Below are 20,805 nucleotides of genomic sequence, written 5' to 3' on the forward strand. Positions count from 1 at the left end.
GATACTGAACGAATAATGAAAAACTTTGCTGGTTAACTGGCTGCAGAGGTCTATGGCTTTGCCTGTCAGACCCTCTCTTTGATGGAATTCCATCTGGGTCTCTGATAAAGTCTCTGAAAAGCAAGTTCTGATGAAGAGTCATATGGACTCGAAACGTTAACTCTGTCTTCCTCTCCACAGATGCTGTCAGACCTGCTGAGTTTTTCCAGCTATTTTTGTTTTTGTTTCAGATTTCCAGCATCAGCAGTATTTTGCTTTTATCTTTGAATTTTCTGCCACATGTTTAGCAGGGAGCCAAGATGGCTACTGTATCACATGACCTCACTTCAGTGTTGAGACATGGTCCCAAATAAAGGATTGTGGTAATTTAATTAACAGTCTGACATCTTCACCCACCTGTGGTTTTTTAGGTGGCTAAAGCCTTTAGATTTGACAAGGCAAATTTCCATTTTTACAATGAAGGTGTTGATGTAGTTTTGTTTATCTCCATGCCACAGTGAGTCAATATCAGAAGTGGGTTTCTTTGTCCTCTTGAGAGATAAGATGGTTTAACCCACAAAAACTGTCTGCTGGCTCTGAGGACCCATCTAAAGTTCTGTTGAAGGGTCATGAGGACTCGAAACGTCAACTTTGTTCTTCTCCGCCGATGCTGCCAGACCTGCTGAGTTTTTCCAGGTATTTCTGTTTTTATTTTGGATTTCCAGCATCCACAGTTTTTTGTTTTCATCTAAAGTTCTAGTTTTACTTATTTTTTTAAAACATAGTCCTTTAAAATATGTCTTACAGGTATTGTCTCATGACACTTCGCTGTGATATAATAGAGCAGCAAGCTACAGTGATTGAGACCTTTATCGGGTTGTATTGCAGAGCTGCATCAGATATATCCAGTCTCCTGAAGCGACTTGAGTAATCCTATGATCTGCCCTATGACACTTCCTGTTGTGGCTTGGGCTACATTGTACTTAATGTTTCTTCTAGTCTATGGAAGCCTTGTTGGAGTTATTACCACGTCAATAGCACACAGTCCTGATTACCAGCAACCATCCAGATATATGCTGTTGAATCACCAGGGCTGCAGTTGTGGATTGTCATACGGTAAAGACATTGGAGTAAGTTATAGGCAGCTGGCATTGATATGTAGGAGTCCCACCATTCACACAGACCTGCTTACGTTTTCTCAACCAGATTTGTTACTAAATCTGGAAATAATAACTCAGAAATTTCCTACTATCTGATGTTTAGATGAAAGAAACCTAATGATTAATGTCAACTATGAACAAAAGCTATTATTTAATTACTAGTTTCCATGATTTCCTGACATTATGTCAACACAAAAATTTTTTGATTTCAATGCCTAGCTCATCGAACCGTTTTCCGAATTTGACGGGAGTACATTCCCCTTTTGACATGTGCTGTGCCTTCAGGGGAGGGATGTTGAACCCTGCATTACAGTTGGTTTGGTTTAATTTCCTGATGGAATTATGCTTTTATTTTGCTGATTAAATTTTATTGTCTCTCTATAGAACATTAGAAAAATAAATAGGCGTGACAAAAAACAACCTCTTATTAACTTCACAAATTGTAAGTCATTAACCTCCGCATTCAATCATTGGGAAGGAATAGAAATGCACACAAAAAATAAAGATTTAAGATTGCTTGAAACCCAAGGGCCTCCTCAAATTTGGCTAAATAACTGCAGGATTTAGAAGCTAGTCATTCATGTTAATATTTTCCCGATAGGGCATTTTCTCTCTGACAGATTTTCTTTTCATTTTATAGCTTGTTTACGAAAACACAATTTTCCTCCTTTCGTATTGAAAAATAAAAATGTAGAAACTGTGGACTGATATATTGTATGTTACTGATTCTGTGCATAAAACTCGAGTAAGGTCACCTTGGATAGACTGTAATGTTTGTTCTCTCTCTTGAGTCTTATCTCAAATGCAAGATAGCCTAAAGGCATTCCACAGGAAGCCCACTAGTTACGCTGTGTCAGAATGCATAGGATTTTACACACTCAGCTGGTTATCATGAATCTGGAGCTGTCACCACAATCTCAATTACTCCAATGCAGATGTACTGACACTGAGTAAAAAGCTATCTAGCTACCAAACGTTTGTAAGATTAGCAGCCATAGCCTTATTTGTCACACAAATGCAACATTGTTGTTTAGCTGCAGACGAATTTCAAAAACTTTCCCCTTTAAACAATCTGATGGTACAGACATGTTTTAGGTTATTGTTTATGCATTAGATGTTATGACTGCAAAAGAAATATCTGTGCTTAAGCTATATTAGTTACAGTAAGAATGTCTGTTTGCAGCACCATTAAGGCAGAAGAATGTCTAAAGCACTTTGCAGGCGCGTAATCAAAAAAAGGTTGGCGAGTCCCAGAAGGGGTGACCTTTGTCATAGAAGTAGATTTTAACAAGAGTCTTTAAAGAGAGATAGTTGGAGGGCTGTACAATGGGAATTCCAAAGCATGGGTCCTGGGTAATGGAAGTCACAATTGCTAATGGCGAGGGTGGCTGTGGGATTGGGGTTACTTCACAGAAGTGGATCAGAGTCAAAGAAATCCAGGGAGGGTGTTAAAAAACTGGAGAAGATTAGAGAGATAAGGATAGGAGAGGCCATGCAGGAATTTGAATAATAGTGAGATTATTTACGGTGGAATTTAATGAGTGCAATGGAGGTTCCACCCACTGGTTGGAGAACCAGTTTGAACTCCATAATCACTTCTCTCCGGGAGGTCTGAAGCAATTACCAGATAATCTGGCATTTACCTGGACAGCTTAGGCTTCACACTCGATCAAGGCTCCATTCGGGTAAAAGTCCCACCCCTGAGAGCTACCAGCCTAACTGACAGTTCTCCAGTACTGGCAGCGCCACTGGGAACAGAAGCCTACCTTGAGGATCGCCAATGAATCCCCAAATAGAGATGAGTGTGGGCAGGATGGGGGTCGTGGGTACAAGGCCACTGGCAGGAGGTGAGTGGGGGAGAGGAGAGAGGGGTCATGGCGGAGGGTAGTTAGTCAACAGCAAGGACAGGAGGGGGGCTTCCTGCAGGGCCACCACTTCCCAATTGTTACGATCCGTCCCTGGGCAAGGTCCCCCAATTCGTTAATTTCCCAAACAGCACCCCAATTTTGTTATGCTCCCAGATGAGGAGGAATGAGCTGGCTCCCTTCTTTATTCAACCCACTCAGCTGGTCACCACAAGGTTAATGTAAAAGGAATCCCTTCCCCCGTGGATACTTTTTCCCAGTCCAAATGTACTTATTTTAGAAGGACCCAATTTAACCAAGCTTTCTTGAATCAAAGAAAGAGTAAATTTATTAGCTACTAAGAACCCGAGAAAAATATTAATGGCCCAACAGACATACACATAGATCAGAAATGAGAAGTTAAGAGTCCAAATAAAAGTTAAAAACGATATACAAATCAGTCTTTGGCTTGTCCATGAGGTGTAGATGGCGATACGTTGTGGCCGTTATGTTGGGTGATTCTAGTAGAGCTGACTTTGGCTGTTTCGCAGTGGGTTTGGAGACACTTGGTTCCGCAGGTTAGCTGAAGAAGCTGTCCTATTTCCTTTTTGATTGTGGCTTCGGCTAAGCCTTACCCCCAACAACAGAGACAAAGCGAGAGAGAGAGAGACTTCGCCTGCAACTGCAGGGGTGACTATTGGTCTTCTTCTTGCTGTCACACACACAGCATACCAGCACACCAGCACACACAGCACACTAGCACACTAACACACACTGCACTGCTCTGCAGCTAACTTTTTAACCCATTTTCCCTGTGTATTTCTGTAAAGGGAAAAAAAAAACATATCTTGCACCCAGAGTCTGTTTTCTTTGATTTCCGACCACTTTACACATTCTGAGATATGAATCAACAGGAGATGGATTTTAGATGACCGCTGAGAAGTGGTAATCAGTCTTTTGTTTCTGCAACCACAGGAGATTGAAGTTCAGTCTGTTGCATCTTTCCTATCTTCCTTTGAAGTGTCTCTGCGTGAAGAAGGCCACAACACCTTTTCAGGTGCAACGTTCCATGTTCTCTCAGGACAGGTTTGTCAGTATAATCCACATGGGAACGATTCCAGAAAGTGGTCACTTTATATTATCAGCTATCTTTTGCTCACTGTTCTTGCTTGTATTTCTTTAAAAACATACACAGCTTCCCTAAAAAGTTTAATGTGCCCCCAAGTAATTCATGGTTGAAGTTGGCTTTTTAATGATACGATGCTAGGGTTCTTGATGAGACACTAAGTGCCTGCAAGTGAGGGACCTGCCCTCTAAAGGCCTTAGGAAAACCAGACATGTTTTGCAGGTGGCTGCCCGCATGGCAAGCTTCCCATTTGCCCCTGGTTGAATTGAAGTAGTCACTTAAGGGTCTCAACTGGCCTTGGGGCGGGAAGGCCACCCTCCACCCTACTTTCCCTGGACTTAATTGGAGGCAGAAAGGAGGTGGGATCTCACCCCGCACCCTGCCACCCAATCACACAGCACCCATCCCCCATCCCCCATCCCCCGGCCTCCGAACTCTCCTCAGCGGGCGGGGGGGAGGGGTGGGCATTAAATTTTGCCCTGAGATTTTGTGTTGCCTCAAACAGCACTATAGTATGGGAGTAAGTTTTACAATCCAGGAAACTCATCGCTCACTGCTGGGTTAACTTATCTTAGTGATACAACTGGCCACGCTGCTTCTGAGCAAGGTAGGGATAAAAGAAACCAGCCAGGTTTTCTGCTCCTGTTCTCAATCCACTGACTTCTGAGCCAGGACTTTACATTGAGCGTGCGGACGTGGCCCCGACACGCCGGAACGTAAAATGACGCACGATGACATCAGGCATGCGTCCCGACGTCATCGCGCAGTCTCGCGATGTTTCGTTCAGCGGGCGCATGCCAGAGTCGTTGCGGGCCCACTGATAATTAAAAGGCCTATTAAGGTCATTAGCCATCTCATTAACTGGAAATTTATGCTGCCTGTCCAACCTAACGGTTGGCGGGCAGGCGAAAAGGCTAAGTGGCCTTTACATTTTTCAGGAAACCTCATCCAGGAGCGGGATGAGGTTTCCTAAAGCTTTTACAAATTGAATAAAAACCTTTTCTGAAAAATAAAAACATGTCCCTTCTCATATGCACAGTCACATGAGGGGACATGTTCCATTAAAATTTTAATGTTTTTAATAAGTTATTTAAAAAGTGCTTCGATCTCCCTGAGGCAGCTACGTGCTTCAGGGAGATTGGAGCGCTCTTTCGCACTGGATCTGGCTCTCCCTCCTCCCCCCCCCCGCCCGCACAGGTAGCGCTCAGTGCTACCACTCGCGATCCACGCTGGGCGGGCCTTAATTGTGGTGCCAAACTGATCGCGGGCAGCAGTCGGCTCCGTGACCGCCCCTGCCCGCTCCTGCTCAGCCCGCCCGACACGGGAAAAATTCAGGCCCTGAAGTTCACACATGTGGGCAAAAGTGAGGTGCAGTTAAGGTTAATGTGCAATGCTTCGATGGTTAAATAGCCTGGAGATAATCACTCTCCTGGCTCAGGTATGAGGAAAGAATACTTTGGTGGTAGAATGACACATGTGAGTAGAATAGTGTGCAGCATGAATTTGGCACCTTTTCTATTAACTCTGGAGCCCCATGTTTGTTCTCCCTTTCTGTTGCTTCTCCACATAAAATGAGCCCCTCCATTCATCATCCAAGTATAGCAGTTTTTTTCTGATTTACTATTTACTGATTTCCATCAAAGTGCATACCCTCAGAGCACACACTTCCAGTCCTCTGGAACTGCAATAGTTGAATCACTACATCTTCATCTCCTCCATTGCCTTCAATGAGGCAAAGGAAATGTTTTGTTTCATTTTCAAACCCATAGCTTTTTCATGTCAATAACTTCTTTCTTTGATTGTTCTAATAATCTAGTTACACTGGTGGTGCCTTAACCTCCTCTTGACTTCAAATGGCATCCCTACATCTCCTCAAATGTCTCTGTCATGCCAGCACTGATTTTTCCATCAACAATTTTTAACTTTTAATAAAGCTGAAGTCTGTCCAACAATTCATTGAAGCTGTCATATCTAAGGATGTCTAGAGCTCTGGACATAGTAGAAGGAAAGGCTTGTCATCTGCTGGGTGATGTTGTCCTCATCATTAACTTGCAACCTTCCCCTAATATGCAAATTTACTTGTCTATATTTCATTGATACAGTGGTCAGGTGTCCTCTGAACTTTCTTCAAATAAGCCACGCTGAAAACCCTTCCTTTCCTCTGAACGCAGAAAACATTTGACACGAAGAGTCACTGCACTGATTCTTATTTTAACTTATTCTTATCTGAAGCCCACATTATCCCTCTCCTCATCCAGTCTTCCCTTTCCTTTGTAATCCACTGGCTTTTAAAACTCGAGATTGATGTCATTTAATCAATTCTTCTTGATTTATCTCATAACCTCTCCAACTCTTTTGAACCGTGTTGGTGGTTATGTACTATTGTCCTTGACCCTTCACCTAATTTGCTCAGTCTTTTCCAATGTACTGTTTTAGTGTCAACCGATGATGAAGAGTCTTCCTGACAGAAGAGAGTTAATTAACAACAGTTCACCATGCTCACCTGCTGAATGAATGGTATTCGTTCAATAAAAATGAGCTTGACTATAACATGTGTAAGAATAAGCTATATTACTTTGATTGGAACCTAAAAGTGGGGGGGGAGGTTCTGGTTTTCTCATGAACCTACTCCTCTTAACTCAAAGTAATCCTCAGAAAAACTACAAACCTTTTCCCTCTCTGTTGCTTGGCAGTTTAAATTTCCTAATATCATCAAAACAGGAAGAAACTTCTGCCCCATACCCAATGATTATCTGTGAATGTGTGGGGTACAATTTTAAACATGCATTTAGCATTTCCATTCAGGCAAATAGTACCACTAATCTCAATTCCAAAGATGCATCAAATCTCCTAACAAAGGAAGTGTTTCTGAGGTTTCACAGTCAAGGAATTATACATTAAACACCAAGTGACTGATCAGTTTCACACAACTATCTGCAGAATGAGATTTTTTCTTTGGAAAGCACACTTTACAAACTAGCTTAAATCAGAATGAAATGAGAGAGAGCTCAATAGGTGCTGAAGACAGCGTTCAGCCCAGTTAATAGTCTTCATAAGTTTACCTCAAAATAGTTTAAAGATAGACTTACGGCATTTTCCATGAGTTTACTTCCTGTTATTAAGCAAAGCTGATTCATTAAAATAATAAGGTCTTTAGATGACCAAAACTCATTTTTGCTAATCCAAATTCTGCTACTGACTACCATATGTACAATAACAATTTTATTATGATTGAACTGCAAACATATTAGAAATACACCACCACACGTACCTGCCACTGTTTCGTCAGCTCTCGAACCAGCTGGGTGTCTTCCAGTAGTCTCTCTTTATAGGGGACATCCTGCAAGACATTGGCAGTGGTCTCCGCTTCTGTAAGCCAGGCCCGGAATTTGTCCAAGTCCAGATAGAACTGCTGCAGCAATCTGAGGGCTGCTTCCAGCGCAGCCTCCCTCTCACTGGCCCTGTGGAACCATTTATTTTCACACATATTAGCAATCTTCATTAACCTAGCCTTTTCATCAACACTGTTATGAGTCCAATTATGAACTCAGTAACACCTTCAACAAAGGATTATAAGAATGAGTTAGTGACTGTCACAAATTTAAATATTTAGGGAATCTATCATCACACAGCCTTTACCCATATTAGTCCCTTAATTAAGTTTATGTCCGTACAAAGTAATTACACTTGACAACACTTAAAACATGCAAAAAGATGCCTATGGTGGTTTATATGATTTTGGGTCTACACCATGGACCCTATTACATTCAACACATTGTGACATATAGAAAAATGACTTTGTCCCAGATTTACACATGGAAAATTTGGAAATTCCAGTTTTTACAACCAGGACTCAATTGGATTTTCCTCAATAATAGTTAGATTGGTTTGCGTGGATAAATAGATCCGATTGAACACATCTGTGTGTTTTTTTGAATAAAATATTCAACTGTAATAGCACAAAAATATGAAATGAAACAACAACAGGCAAACCAAAGAACTGGCTTCTGTGCTTTTCTATTGAATGAAGTGGGATTTTTCACCAACTGTTGATAGCCGGAATTTCCTCAGAGCTGTCACAACTTTGCTGGAACTGGAGTGGAAAACTAGCTTACATGCATGAGTGGCATTTTAGCCACACTTCTGATGAAAGCACACTGGTTTGTGGAGTGGGAACAGCTCTAAGCAAATTCGCGGGCACTGTATGACAAGTAATGTGACTTCTATTTTTCAGGATTATAGGGTTTTTTTGTTGTAAATGTGCACTGACTCAGTCGGAGCTTGCAAAGCTCATTTTACATTGGACCCTTAGAACATACTTTCATCTCATCAGTCTGAGCTGGAATTGAGGCAATGCTCACTCTGTATGTTGAAGCACAGTGTGGCAGACTTCAATTCCTGAAAGTAATACCTGTGAGTAAGACTAACTTTGATTTCTATGTAGCAGCAACATGATAAAAATTTTCTAATGAAAATTTATTGAAATTTGCTACTTCTAGAATTTGTAAAAACATTCAAAAAGAAAGAAAATCTTCCCCCTTCACCAACTGTGATCAAGATGGGCAGGGAATTGACTACTGAAAACATTAAAAAAATTACATTGTAAATAGACATCCTAGAAATGGAGCTGTTCAGCACCATACTGATTCCCATTTTAATCTCAGGAACTGTGTCCTTTAGAATTTGCCTGCAAACTCTAAGCAGGTCTGTCTACATGAGACATATTCACAAACTAATTCATCCATTGCTTTGTTCCAGAACCAGTAAAACAAGGAGTTCTCCAAACAAGGTCATTCCTCACTAACAAACATCTTGGAATTTGATTTATCATTAACAAGTTTGGAATTTTCACCAATTAAATCTGCATTTTATCTCCCATCTTTTGCATGACTTGCTTCCAAAACATAGCTGGGGGCCCCTGTAACATATGCATCATATCTATGTCAGATACGTGATGCTGCATGGAGGTGCCCATAATTATTGAATGAAACAACTAGTACATTAACTTGTACCACCTTCAGAATGAGTTATTCAAATGCAAAATAAAATTATATAGAATATACAGCACAAAAACAGCCTATTCAGCCCAACTAGCTAATGTCAGTGTTTATGTGCTTAAGCCTCCTCCAATCCTTCCTCACTAGTTTAAAAATAAGTTAATAAGGGCATAAAATAGCAAACCAAGCACCAGGGCTTCTTTCCAGAAAAGTAGAGAAATTATGTTAAACTTGTATGAACTTTGGTTGGACCGGACTTGGAGCAGAATTTTCCCCCCATCGGGGCTGGGGGTGGGGGGGGGAGTTCAGGAGCGGGCGCGTGGAGGTGCGCCGCCATTTTACGTGAGCGAACCAATTAAGGCCCGCCCAGCATGATGCCCGCAAGGAAGCACTATGCGCTCCCTGTGCGGGCGGGGTGGGGGGGGAGGATTCCCTGAGCCAAGAGTGCACTCTTTCGCCCATGCGCGCGCAAGAGCGCACCCACCTCCTTGAGGCTAAGTGCTACCTCAGGGGCGTCAGCTACACATTGAAAAATGTTAAAAACAGAAAAAAAAAAATTCCCTGACGTGTCCCCTCATGTGACACCATCTCTTTCAGTTTCACTTTTATTAAAAATTTATAAACATATATGAAACCCCATCCCGCCCGTGGTTGAGGTTTCATGCTTTTTTAATGCCCGCCAGGGCTCCCGGCCTGCCCTCCAACCTTAAGGTTGGGCGGGCAGGTCCACTAATTACACTAATTACTTTGTCAATGGCCGATTGAGACCATTGACAGGTCGGCGGGCGCACAGCTGATTCGGCTGAGCCCCCACTGACCTGAAAATTGAAATGAGACAGGGTGACATCAGGAGTTCTGCCCGACGTCATCCCGTGTCATTTTACGTGTCGGCTAGCGCCCCCCCCCCCCCCCCCCCCACCACCTCGCCGAGCGGGAAATCCTGGCCTTGGAACACTTTGTACAGTTTTGTTCACCATTTTATAAAAAAACCATAGAGGCACCAGAGAGGGTGAAAAAAGATTTACAAGGATGGTACCAGAAATGTGAGATTATACTTATCAGGAGCAGGCTGGCTCTGTTTTGTCTTGAAAAGAAAAGGCTGAGTGGTGACCTAATAGAGGTCTTTAAAATTATGAAAGGTTTTGATAAAGTAGATGTAGACAGTGTGTTTCAATTTTTGCAAAACTAGAGGACATCAGCATAAGATAGTCAACAATTAATTAAATAGAGAATTCAGAAGAAACTTCTTTACCCAGAGAGTGGTGAGAATGTGAAACTCACTAAAATGGGGAGTGGTTGAGGCAAATAGTATGAATGAATTTAAGGAGAGGCTAGATAAGCAAATGAGGGAGAAGGGAATGGAGGGTTATGGAGCTTAAAAGTAGGTTAATAAGGGCATAAAATAGCAAACCAAGCACCAGGGCTTCTTTCCAGAAAAGTAGAGAAATTATGCTAAACTTGTATGAGCTTTTAGTGATTTGTGCATTTGTTCTCCCAGATACCTTTGCTCCTCTACCCCGTTTAAATTCTTCCTTCTAATACGTGACTTCTGTATTATTCTTACCAAAATGTAATACCTCACACTTATCTATATTGAAATTAATTTCCCAATTACATGCCCATTCTGCAAATTTAATAACTTCTTTCATTATCTTCTTGTTCATTGTTGCTGTCTGCCTCCGTATTGACCATCAAATCCAACCTGATGACGTCCCAAATATAAAAGTTGTGTTTTGATTCTAAAGAATGAGTTGTTAATATAAATTGTGAACAACAGTGGTACAGGCGTTGATCCTTGTGAGACCCCACTTTTCAACTTCTGCCACTCTGAATAGCTACCCTTCACCACTACTTGTCATTTTCTATCTTGCAATCAGCAACACACTGTCCATTCTGTTTTTTGTTCTCTCACTCCACATGCTCTCCTTACTCATTAATCTATTAAGTAGCCTTTTGGAAATCTAGATAAATTACATCTACTGCATTATCTTTGTCTACTCTTTTTGTAGCCTCTTCAAAGAATCAATGAGGTTGGTCAACCAAAACTTTCCATTTTGAAATCCACATTGACTACACGTTATTATATTTCTGGTTCTCGAGGTTTTTCTATTTCCTCCATTAATAGTATTAGTATTATTTTTTCCATCACCAATATTAAGTTAACGAGTCTATAGCTCCCAGGAAATGTTTTATCTATCTTCTTCAATACAGGTGCAACAGTAGCTATCTTTCAGTCCTTTGACACCACACCTTTTTCTAATGAATTATTAAATATGTATAATAGTGCCTCTGCTATCTCTTCTCTAGATTCTTTCAAAATGTAATGATGCAAACTATCCAGACCATGGGTTTCATCTTCTTTGAGTTTGATTCATTTATTTAACACTTCTCTTTTTATTTTAAATGCAGTAATCTCATCTTCCAATAACATGTCCGCCTGATCATATCGCCCTGTAAAAACTGAAGCAAAGTACTTATTTGATATTTCTGCCACGCGCACTTTCTGTTGGCAAAATCATTCAATTTCTCTCTCTTTCTATCCCTTTCCAATTCTATTCTTCCAAGTTTTATTTGCAGAGCCATTCACCTTCTGCCTTTGCGGTCAAGACATATTGACTGTTACAGTGTTCAGCTGAATACTGTACTTGTTTGTACTGATTCACTTTGTACCCTTCAGAAGGTGAAAATTCTTCTGCTGGTTTACACAATTCAAATTTTCCAACTCCTTGCCATTGACCTTTTTTCTCTTGTTCAGGGACCCAGTTTTCCCAGGCTTACCTCTTCCTTAGTGCAAGCGAGTTCTGCGGGAAATGGATGCAGTTGTTTCTTAAGTCTTTCTCTCCCTTTGTGTGGATGTCATCAAAGGAAGTGGGACTGACAGATAGCATTATCCATCAAAAATGCCACCAGTTCTGCCTCAGTATGTCCAACATTAGCTACACCAACATAACATGTGACAGGGATAGTAGAAATGGACCCATACCTGCAGCAAATGCCAGTTTCCTCTGGCAATTGATCACAAGTAGTCAGCTTTCACTGGAGAAGTGACTTTATATTTAGGCCTCTAAAAGCAGAAAAGTTTTGAAGTTTAAGAATGGACCAAGATGTAGCAATATTGTGCAGCTGTAAAATTCCTTTCTCCCTATTCCACTCCCCTCAAGAACAGATGTTCCAGTATTGCTGGAAATGGCTAGGGCACCCTCACCATGCAAATGGCCCTGAAGAATCAGATCAAAGCCTGCGCAGATTGATGGCCAAAAGTCTTGACCTACTGCACTTTTGGCAGCAGAAACAGGTGCCAGCAATTTTGGACGCAAAGCCTCTATTACTATGTGACATTCTCTCTTTCAAACAGGGCTGTGAACTTTGTTTGAACATATTCCCTGGAGGTTTCATTGCGAGTTCCCAACTCCAACCACCTTCACTCTGGTTGTTTTGACTTTCTCACCATTATCAATTTTTATAATAGATTAATGTATTCCAGAAAATTTTTTAAAAAATACAATGCTTTCATGTCCCAGCAATTTTTTCTCCTGGATTACATCTTTAACTCTTGAAGACTCCTGAGCAATTCTTGAGGGTTGGTAACCCTAATTTCAAGTTATGGTTATTCCACATGAGGAACACATGATGAGGACCCTGCCATATTCAAGCATAAATTGCCTCCTCAGAATGTAACCTTTAGGGTTTTTCAGCAATTCTTTCTTCAACTTAGTTGCACCTATTAAATAACTGGATAGCCATAGCCATAATTGCTTTTGAGCAGGACACCATTACAAGAATTAATGGGAACCCAGCAATATAATATTGAACTAAAAAGAAAACAATAAAAAAATACATTCTCAAGATGTGGGCCATTCCTATTATTGTCCATTGCTAGTTACCCCTGAGGTGGGAGTGCTGTGCCTTCTTCTTGAAGCACTGCAGTCGTGTGGCTGAGTTAGATAGGAAATCCAGGATTTTGACCCAATGACCATGATAGAATGGTGATATATGTCTAAGTCATGATGGTGTATGACATGGAGAGAAACTTGAAGATGATGGTGTTCTCATGTACTTGCTGTCCTTATCCTTCTAAATGGTGATGGCCGTGGACTTGGGAGATGCTGCCAAAGAAGCCTTGACAAGCTGCTCCAATGAATTCTGAGAGTAATACATGCTGTAGCCACAGTATATTGGTGAGGGGGGATGTAGTTATTTGTGCTTGCGGATGAATGTTCAATCAAGTGAACTGTGGTGTGGAACTTCTTGTTGTTGTTGGCGTCACAGCCATCCAGACAAGTGAAGCATTTTCCCTCACATTCCTGACTGGTGCCCTGTAGATGGTGAAGAGGCTTTGGGAAGCCAGGAGGTGAATTATTCACCATAGAATACCCAGTTTCAAGCCTGCTTAGGTCACAACAACATTTAGATTATTGTCCCAGTTCACCTTCTGGTTGCTCTTGATCGTAGGATGTTGATGGTGGGGGACTCAATGATGGTAATGCCATTGAAAGTCAAGGGAGGGTAGCTTGGCTTTTCCCTATTAGATTTGTCCATTGCCTGGCACTTGTGTGGCACAAATGTTATTTGCTACTTATTAACCTAAGCCTGGCTGTTGTCCTGATCTTACAAGTGGGCATTCTTCATTATTAATGGAATTATAAGTGGAGCTGAATACAGTGCAAATATCAGCAAACAGCCCCACTTCCGACTTATGATGGAGGGAAGGTCATTAATGAAGCAAGTGAAATACTTTGGCCTGCATTCTGCCCCGGGGCTGAGATGATTGGCCTCCAATGTCCACAGCCATCCATTTCTGTACCAGGTATGACTCCAACCACTGGGACGGCGTCCTGCTGATTCCCATTAGTTTCAGTTTTACAAGAACTCTTCGGTACAACACCTGGTTAAATGTTCTCAAGGGCAATCACTCTCAACTCACGTGTGGAATTCAGTTTATGTCTATGTTTGGACTCAGCTGCTCATGCTCACCTCAATGAATGGTACAAGGGACATGGGCCTCAGTGGCAACATGATAAGGTGATGTCTCATAGCTTCACTCCATTCCATCTGCTCTGCAGATGGAGAGGCCACTGTGGATCCTCACCCTTCCACACAGAGTGCTCACATGCTGCCTGGGAGGGAAGGTAAGGGGGGAAAGGGCTCAGGTGTTGAGGGCACCAGCAAGCACCACTAATGACATGTCTCTTTGAGCCATATCCTTATATATGCATGTGCTCACTGCTCTGGATGGTGCTGGCCCTTCTGAACAACCTGCAGTCACATGGTGCACAATCCAGTGGGTTACTTGCAAGCCTGGAAGCATAGGAAAGATACACAACACCCAATCTTTTCTCTTTGCGCAAGAGAAGTTAAGCCATAATAGGAGAGAGAGGGAGAAGACAGGATGGGGTCGGCCACTATTGAAAGAATTTACTGAATTTGAGGAGCAGGCAGCCCAGCTGGCAATGGTGGGGTGGGACAGATCCATCGGAGATGGAGAGATTGGCTTGTGGCCTCCATCTAATAAGGATCCAAGCATGTCATAGAAAGCTCAGGGTCAAGGGTGCCTCCATGTTGGAAGCAGCTCATGCAGTCAGTCGTGCTCTCCTCTCTCACTTACAGGTGCCACCAGGAAGAGGGCAAGGCCCTAAAGTGAGGAAGCCCTGTCCATCATGCAGACAAGCGCTGAGAGAAGCGAGGACACTGCTGATGAAGGAAGTGCACTTGTAGAGGCGTCACAGCACCTGCATCTTCCACCAGCCTAGGGGCACATATCCTGGTGGATATTAGTTCTAGTTAGGAAGGGTCTCACATTCTGATGGTCACTACATAGACATGTGTCAACAGCAGGAGGAGGCAGGATCAACCAAGCCCATTGGCACTTGGAGGAGTGTTGGGGAAGAACCTACTGCGAGGTTCATGCCCAATGACAAGCCTCTAGAAACGGCCTTCCAAGGAATACCAGAGAGGCAGCAAGAGGCGGGGGAAAATCAGGCAGAGATGTCAGAGGCCTTAAACAGGGTGGCATAGGAGGTGGAGGAGACCATCCATCTGCTGGCCGCTGAAGTGGTGCCAAACAGTGCACGCATGGAGGTCTCCATGGGGAGGGTGGTAACTCCATGAAGAACCTGGTCCAGCAGATTCTGCCGGAGATGAGCACAGACCTGCACTCCATCAATGCAGCCATGGGTGAGTTTCTGCAGTGGCTGCACAACAGGGAGATGGGTCACCTTGACCTCCCTCCAGGTGCCCCTATCCCTCAAGGAGTCAGGAGGGGTCTTGGGGCACCCAAAGGAAGGAGGAAAGGCAGTTGCACTGGCTGGGACCTCCACTCAGGACTTTGAGGGTGTCTGGCCCTTCTGAATCCCCTTTGCCTGTGACCTCTTCAGCTTCATCCTCTGTGGCCACAGAAGAAGCAGTTGCCCCACAGCAGGACAGCCAAAGGAAGCCCCAGCCCTCCAGGCCTCAGGTCTCCAGCGGACGGCTGCCAAGGTCGTCCAAGACAACAGGGCCAACGGGTCAGCAGGCTGCCTCTACCCCTGCTGGGGATGTCTGGGCAGCACTTAGAAGAAGGTTTAGGGAATGAAAAACTGTTCTGCATTCCAAAGTGGTTGCATGGGTGCACTATCATTGTTACACTTGCCATACTTTTGTAAATATAGTTCACTTGCACTTTAATCATGTCTGATGTGGTTTATTTGCAATAAGCCTGTGTGCGCCACCCTACGCCCCAGACAACATCTTCTGAGGCATAGCCATGTCCCCCAAAATCATGCATGTACAGGGAGGCAAAGATCAGGGACCTTGTGAGCCGTGTGCAAGAAGTCTCCCGCACATGCTGAGCCTTTGCCCTTCACACTCTCTTCTGTGCCAAGGTCCTAGCATTGTAAATACCACAATCTGGGGTTCCTCTTTGGTTGTCCAGTTGAGCTGACCTGCATCTCCACCCACTCCCGATGACTTAACTCACATGCTGCATCTCAAGATCTCCACCATGAGGCTCTGCATAGTTGCGAGTAGCCATGGTGCTGGTAACGTTTGAAATAGAGTCTAACACCTTTTCCCCTCCCCCTGTCACCCATAATCACGGACACCCCCCCACCCTCACAAGGAATCACTTTCGAACTCTCCACGGTCACCCTTCAACACTCGCCCATCACCTTCCGTCCCTACCTTCCCAAAAATCCAGCCCCATTACAATTGACATGCCCCTATCATCCTTCCGACTCCCTGAATCCATGTCACTTTCCACATCCTTTCCAACAACCCTCAGTGCCCCTTCACTCAACATTGTCACACGCTCACTCTCCCACCCTACTGATTCCCACTGCCCCCTTTAATCATCACCATCCCTCCTACCACTGGTACCCTCAGTATGGCCCAAGAAATCCTCCATTGATCCCATGGACCCCTCCCTCTGAACCCCTTTCCACTCTGCACCTCACCATGCCTCTCCACACCTGCACAAGCTCTGCCCCACCCACCACCCACACTCTAAAACAGCCCTTGCCACCCTCCCGCTCCATACCAGCTCACCCATTGCAAGACCCCCTGTTGAATCTCTCTCTTTCCCCTACCACACCCAACCTCCCGTGTCCCCGTCTAGGCCTGCACACCTGCCCACATCTTCATTCCTCTCCTCCCTGTCTATTCCTTGCCCCCAGCACAGACCCTCAATGCCCACCAGTACCTTCTGCCACCCTCCACCTTCAGCTTGAAGATCCGAACCCGGAAGAAATTGCAGCGTCAAGAACAGACCTCCTAGATGCTGCTGTACACACAAGATCCACGTGGTTGATGATTCACCCACCCACTGCTACATGTGGTGTTCCAGGGCCTGGTCGCTGGAGGCCTTCATCATCTCTTTTGATCGCTGTGAACTTCCCTGTACCAGTGCGATTTCCCACTGGAGGTGCAGACAATCGGGTGGGGGAAGGGTGGATTCTGGTCAGGTCTTCATCTGCATCCCATTAGCGGAATGAAAATTGGGTTCATGCTGGCCTCTGGTGGGAATTGCGACCCGCCATGGTGGCCGGGAGTGGAAGATCTGGCCATTATTTTAACGGCAGCGGGAAGCCTATTTTTCAGCCCCCTCCGCATTGATTCCCCTCCACTCACCATTAAACCTGCCATGGGAGGGACTGGAAAATTCTGCCCATGCTATCCTTACTGCTTTTAGATTGGCCCTGTTTGTAGTTTTGTGTTACAGTGCAGTTATAATGCAAAATGGGTTCTGTAGTTTCTTTTTGCCACCTAATGGAACAGACAGAAACTGAGATTCACATGAACATTTTAAATTAAATCATATCACTGTTGCTTAAATCATGGCAGTGAAATTATTTTTTAAAAAATGTTTCAAATTGAATTTCTTTGACAGTCCAGTATGCATTGGAGAATAAGGTGATTTCGGGTGAAACTAAAATAATTTTTTGTCTTGCTAGTTGTGTGCATATCATTTTAAAGTTATGATATTGTATGATGGGCTCTGAATGTAGCAATAGAAAACTGTAATGGTTTTTGCAGAAATAATTTGTCTGTTTTAGGATCCCAGGAATGTCTGATTCAAGGTTAATCAAATTAAATGTAATACTTGAAAAGGGCAATTTCGTGACTGGCCTCTTAGAGTGGAGTGCTGCTACAACTGTTACACCAATAATGATAGCATAGGTGGGTGTTCCAGTGTCTGTGGATTAACTACTAGATGCAGATAAGCTTTTGTTCCCATAATTGGTAAGCAAATGGAGATCCATTATTTAGCACTAGCATGATTGTCTCAGGTATCATTGTTTTTTATATGCTTAATGTGATTAACCTGATGGAGGATAGGATCTAAGGACTTTGCTTGAACTTTATCAAAGAAAGAGTATAAAATGTGTGCAATGTTCAGTGTCTTGATAACTTACTAGGAACAAATCAGGCTCCTTGAATGTTCCATAAACTTGTAGCATCAAAACAGGTCTTTTGGCCCACGGGTCTATGCAGGTGTTTATGCTCCACACAAGCTTGTTTCCACCTCCTTCTATCTAACCCTATCAGCATAACTGTCTATTCCTTTCTCCGTCCTGTGTTTATCTATTTTCTCTGAAATGCAACTATGAATGTGCGTGATTCATATACTGTAAGTGTTGATGAGTATTCCCAAAGGTTTACAGAACATTAAGCTCCTTCTTATGGACTAATTCTAGTTGTGATACACAAGTACCGTACTTTGCCTATGCCCTGGAATTTTTTCAGACCTGCTATTGTTCTGCAACTGTACCTTTCCCAGAAGCAAAGAAAGGTACTATATGCATGTAAATCTTTCATGACTTCAAGATGTCCTACAGCACTTTACAACCAACTGTTACAAATGCGAGGTTTTATAAGATTGTTATGTTTTGATTTAGGGTAAAATGGAAGATTGAAAGGGGTCAAGTGACCTGTGAATTCTGCTGACAACAAGCCTGGGTGGCTTGGTTGTTAAAGCTAAAAGGGGGGCACAGGTTGTCTTCATGGGATGAAGGTGTAAGATATTCACACCTGTAAACAATGGCCAGAGTGTCTGTGCTAACAGTGGATAGGCTCTTTGTTTCCAAGTTGCAGGGAGGTGTTAGGAATGTCAGGTTTTGAAAACAGTTATGCTTCAATTTGTTCATTTAATTCCAAGGTAGAATGGAGTTGGGGGAGGTGGGGGATGTGTAAATGATAGCTAATTAGCATTTCTACCTGGAAACAGGGCCCATGTAATTCACTAAGATAAAAGCAAAAAATTGCGGATGCTGGAAATCCAAAACAAAAATAAAAATACCTGGAAAAACTCAGCAGGTCTGACAGCATCTGCAGAGAGGAACACATTCTGTTTGACGAGTCATACGGACTCAAAACGTTAACTGTGTTCCTCTCCGCAGATGCTGTCAGACCTGCTGAGTTTTTCCAGGTATTTTTATTTTTGTTTCCCATGTAATTCACATTGTGATGGAGAAGGGCTTTGAGAGGAGAAGAGTCCATAGGAAGCCATTGTAGGATCGGGTTACAGGTTTTCCTAAAATTATCATTGAATCTCACAGATACAGGGCAGTCTGCAAGAAACTGGGGGGGTGGGAGGGAGAGCGAGAGAGAGAGCAGAGAGATAGACACAGCAAGTCCCGAAGGTTCACCATGCAAAATGCAGGTGGGTGCTTGCAATCAGATTGAAGAGACAAAGCTTGTGAGGGTTTAAAAGAAGTTAGAAGATTTGCCTAGATTTGGCTAGAGGGTGGGAGCTCCAGGGTAATCCATACCGTGAATTAGAATTAGAATCAGGGCTCAGAAGTTATCCATAGAGAAAAGAAAAATGGAACTGTTATGGACCAGAGGGGGGATTAATGTAAAGAGATAAAAGCAAAATATTGTGGATGCTGGAAATCTGAATCAAAAACAAAAATTGCTCGAAAAACTCAGCAGATCTGACAGCATCTGTGGAGAGGAAGACAGAATTAACGTTTCGAGTCCATATGACTCTTCATCAGAACTAAAGAGAAATAGAAATGTGGTGAAATATAAGCTGTTTAAGGGGGGCTGGACAGGTGGAGCTGGATAGAGGGCCAGTGATAGGTGGAGGCAAAGGAGAGATTGCCAAAGATGTAATAAACAAAAAGTCAAAGGGGTGTTGACGGTGGTGATATTAGCTAAAGGATGTGCTAATGGTGACATTAAGGGTAGAAAGCAGGATGAGCAAGTGACATTTGGCCTGAGTGGGGGTGGGGTGGGGGGAGGGGATCGAAATAGGCTAAAAGGTGGGGATAAAACAATATAGAAATAAATTGTAAAAATAATAATAGAAATGGGTGGGAAAAGAAATATATATATACATATATAAAAATATATATTATACTTATTAGAAAAAAGGGATTAAAAAAGAGTGTTTGGTGGTGGCATCATGCTGGAGTTGGCGGAAATGGCTCCAACAACTCCAGCATGATGCCACCACCAAACACATCTTCCCTTCACCCCCCCCCCCACCGTCAGCATTCCATAGGGACCGTTCCCTCCAGGACACCCTGGTCCACTCCTCCATCAACCCCTGCACCTCCACCCCCTCCCACGGTACCTTCCCATGCAACCGCAGAAGGTACAACACCTGCCCCTTTACTTCCCCTCTCCTTACTGTCCAAGGGCCCAAACACTCCTTTCAAGTGAAACAGCATTTCACTTGCACTTCCCTCAATTTAATCTACTGCATTTGCTGCTCCCAATGGCAGTCTCCTCTACATTGGAGAGACCAAACACAACTGGGTGACCGCTTTGCAGAACACCTTCGGTCTGTCCACAAGCAGGACCCAGACCTGCCTGTCGCTTGTCATTTCAACACACCACCCTGCTCTCATGCCCACATGTCCGTCCTTGGCCTGCTTCAATGTTCCAGTGAAGCTCAACGCAAACTGGATGAGCAGCACCTCATCTTCCAATTAGGCATTTTACAGCCTTCAGAACTTAACATTGAGTTCAACAACCTCAGATCATGAACTCTGTCCTCCATCCTCACTCCTTTTTATCCCCTTTTTAATAATAATTATTGTATTCTTTATATATATATATATTTCTTTTCCCACCCATTTCTATTATTATTTTTACAATTTATTTCCATATTGTTTTATCCCCACCTTTTAGCCTATTTCAATCCCCTCCCCCCACCCCACCCCCACTCAGGCCAAATGTCACTTGCTCATTCTGCTTTCTACCCTCAATGTCACCAT

General features: G+C 43.2%; 1 protein-coding gene across 6 annotated transcripts in view; it reads right to left on the reverse strand.

The window, feature by feature from the left end:
- Window positions 1–20,805, reverse strand: part of dmd (dystrophin) — a 1,945,510-nt gene that overhangs the window by 311,129 nt on the left and 1,613,576 nt on the right. For all 6 annotated transcript variants that reach the window (XM_078559857.1, XM_078559853.1, XM_078559852.1 and 3 more), the window contains exon 54: window positions 7,381–7,570. In XM_078559857.1, coding sequence (XP_078415983.1) covers window positions 7,381–7,570 — 190 coding nt within the window. The remainder of the gene's footprint in view (window positions 1–7,380; window positions 7,571–20,805) is intronic.

The sequence above is a fragment of the Cetorhinus maximus genome, chromosome 16 (genome assembly GCF_964194155.1).
Source record: "Cetorhinus maximus chromosome 16, sCetMax3.hap1.1, whole genome shotgun sequence".
NCBI lineage: Eukaryota > Metazoa > Chordata > Chondrichthyes > Lamniformes > Cetorhinidae > Cetorhinus > Cetorhinus maximus.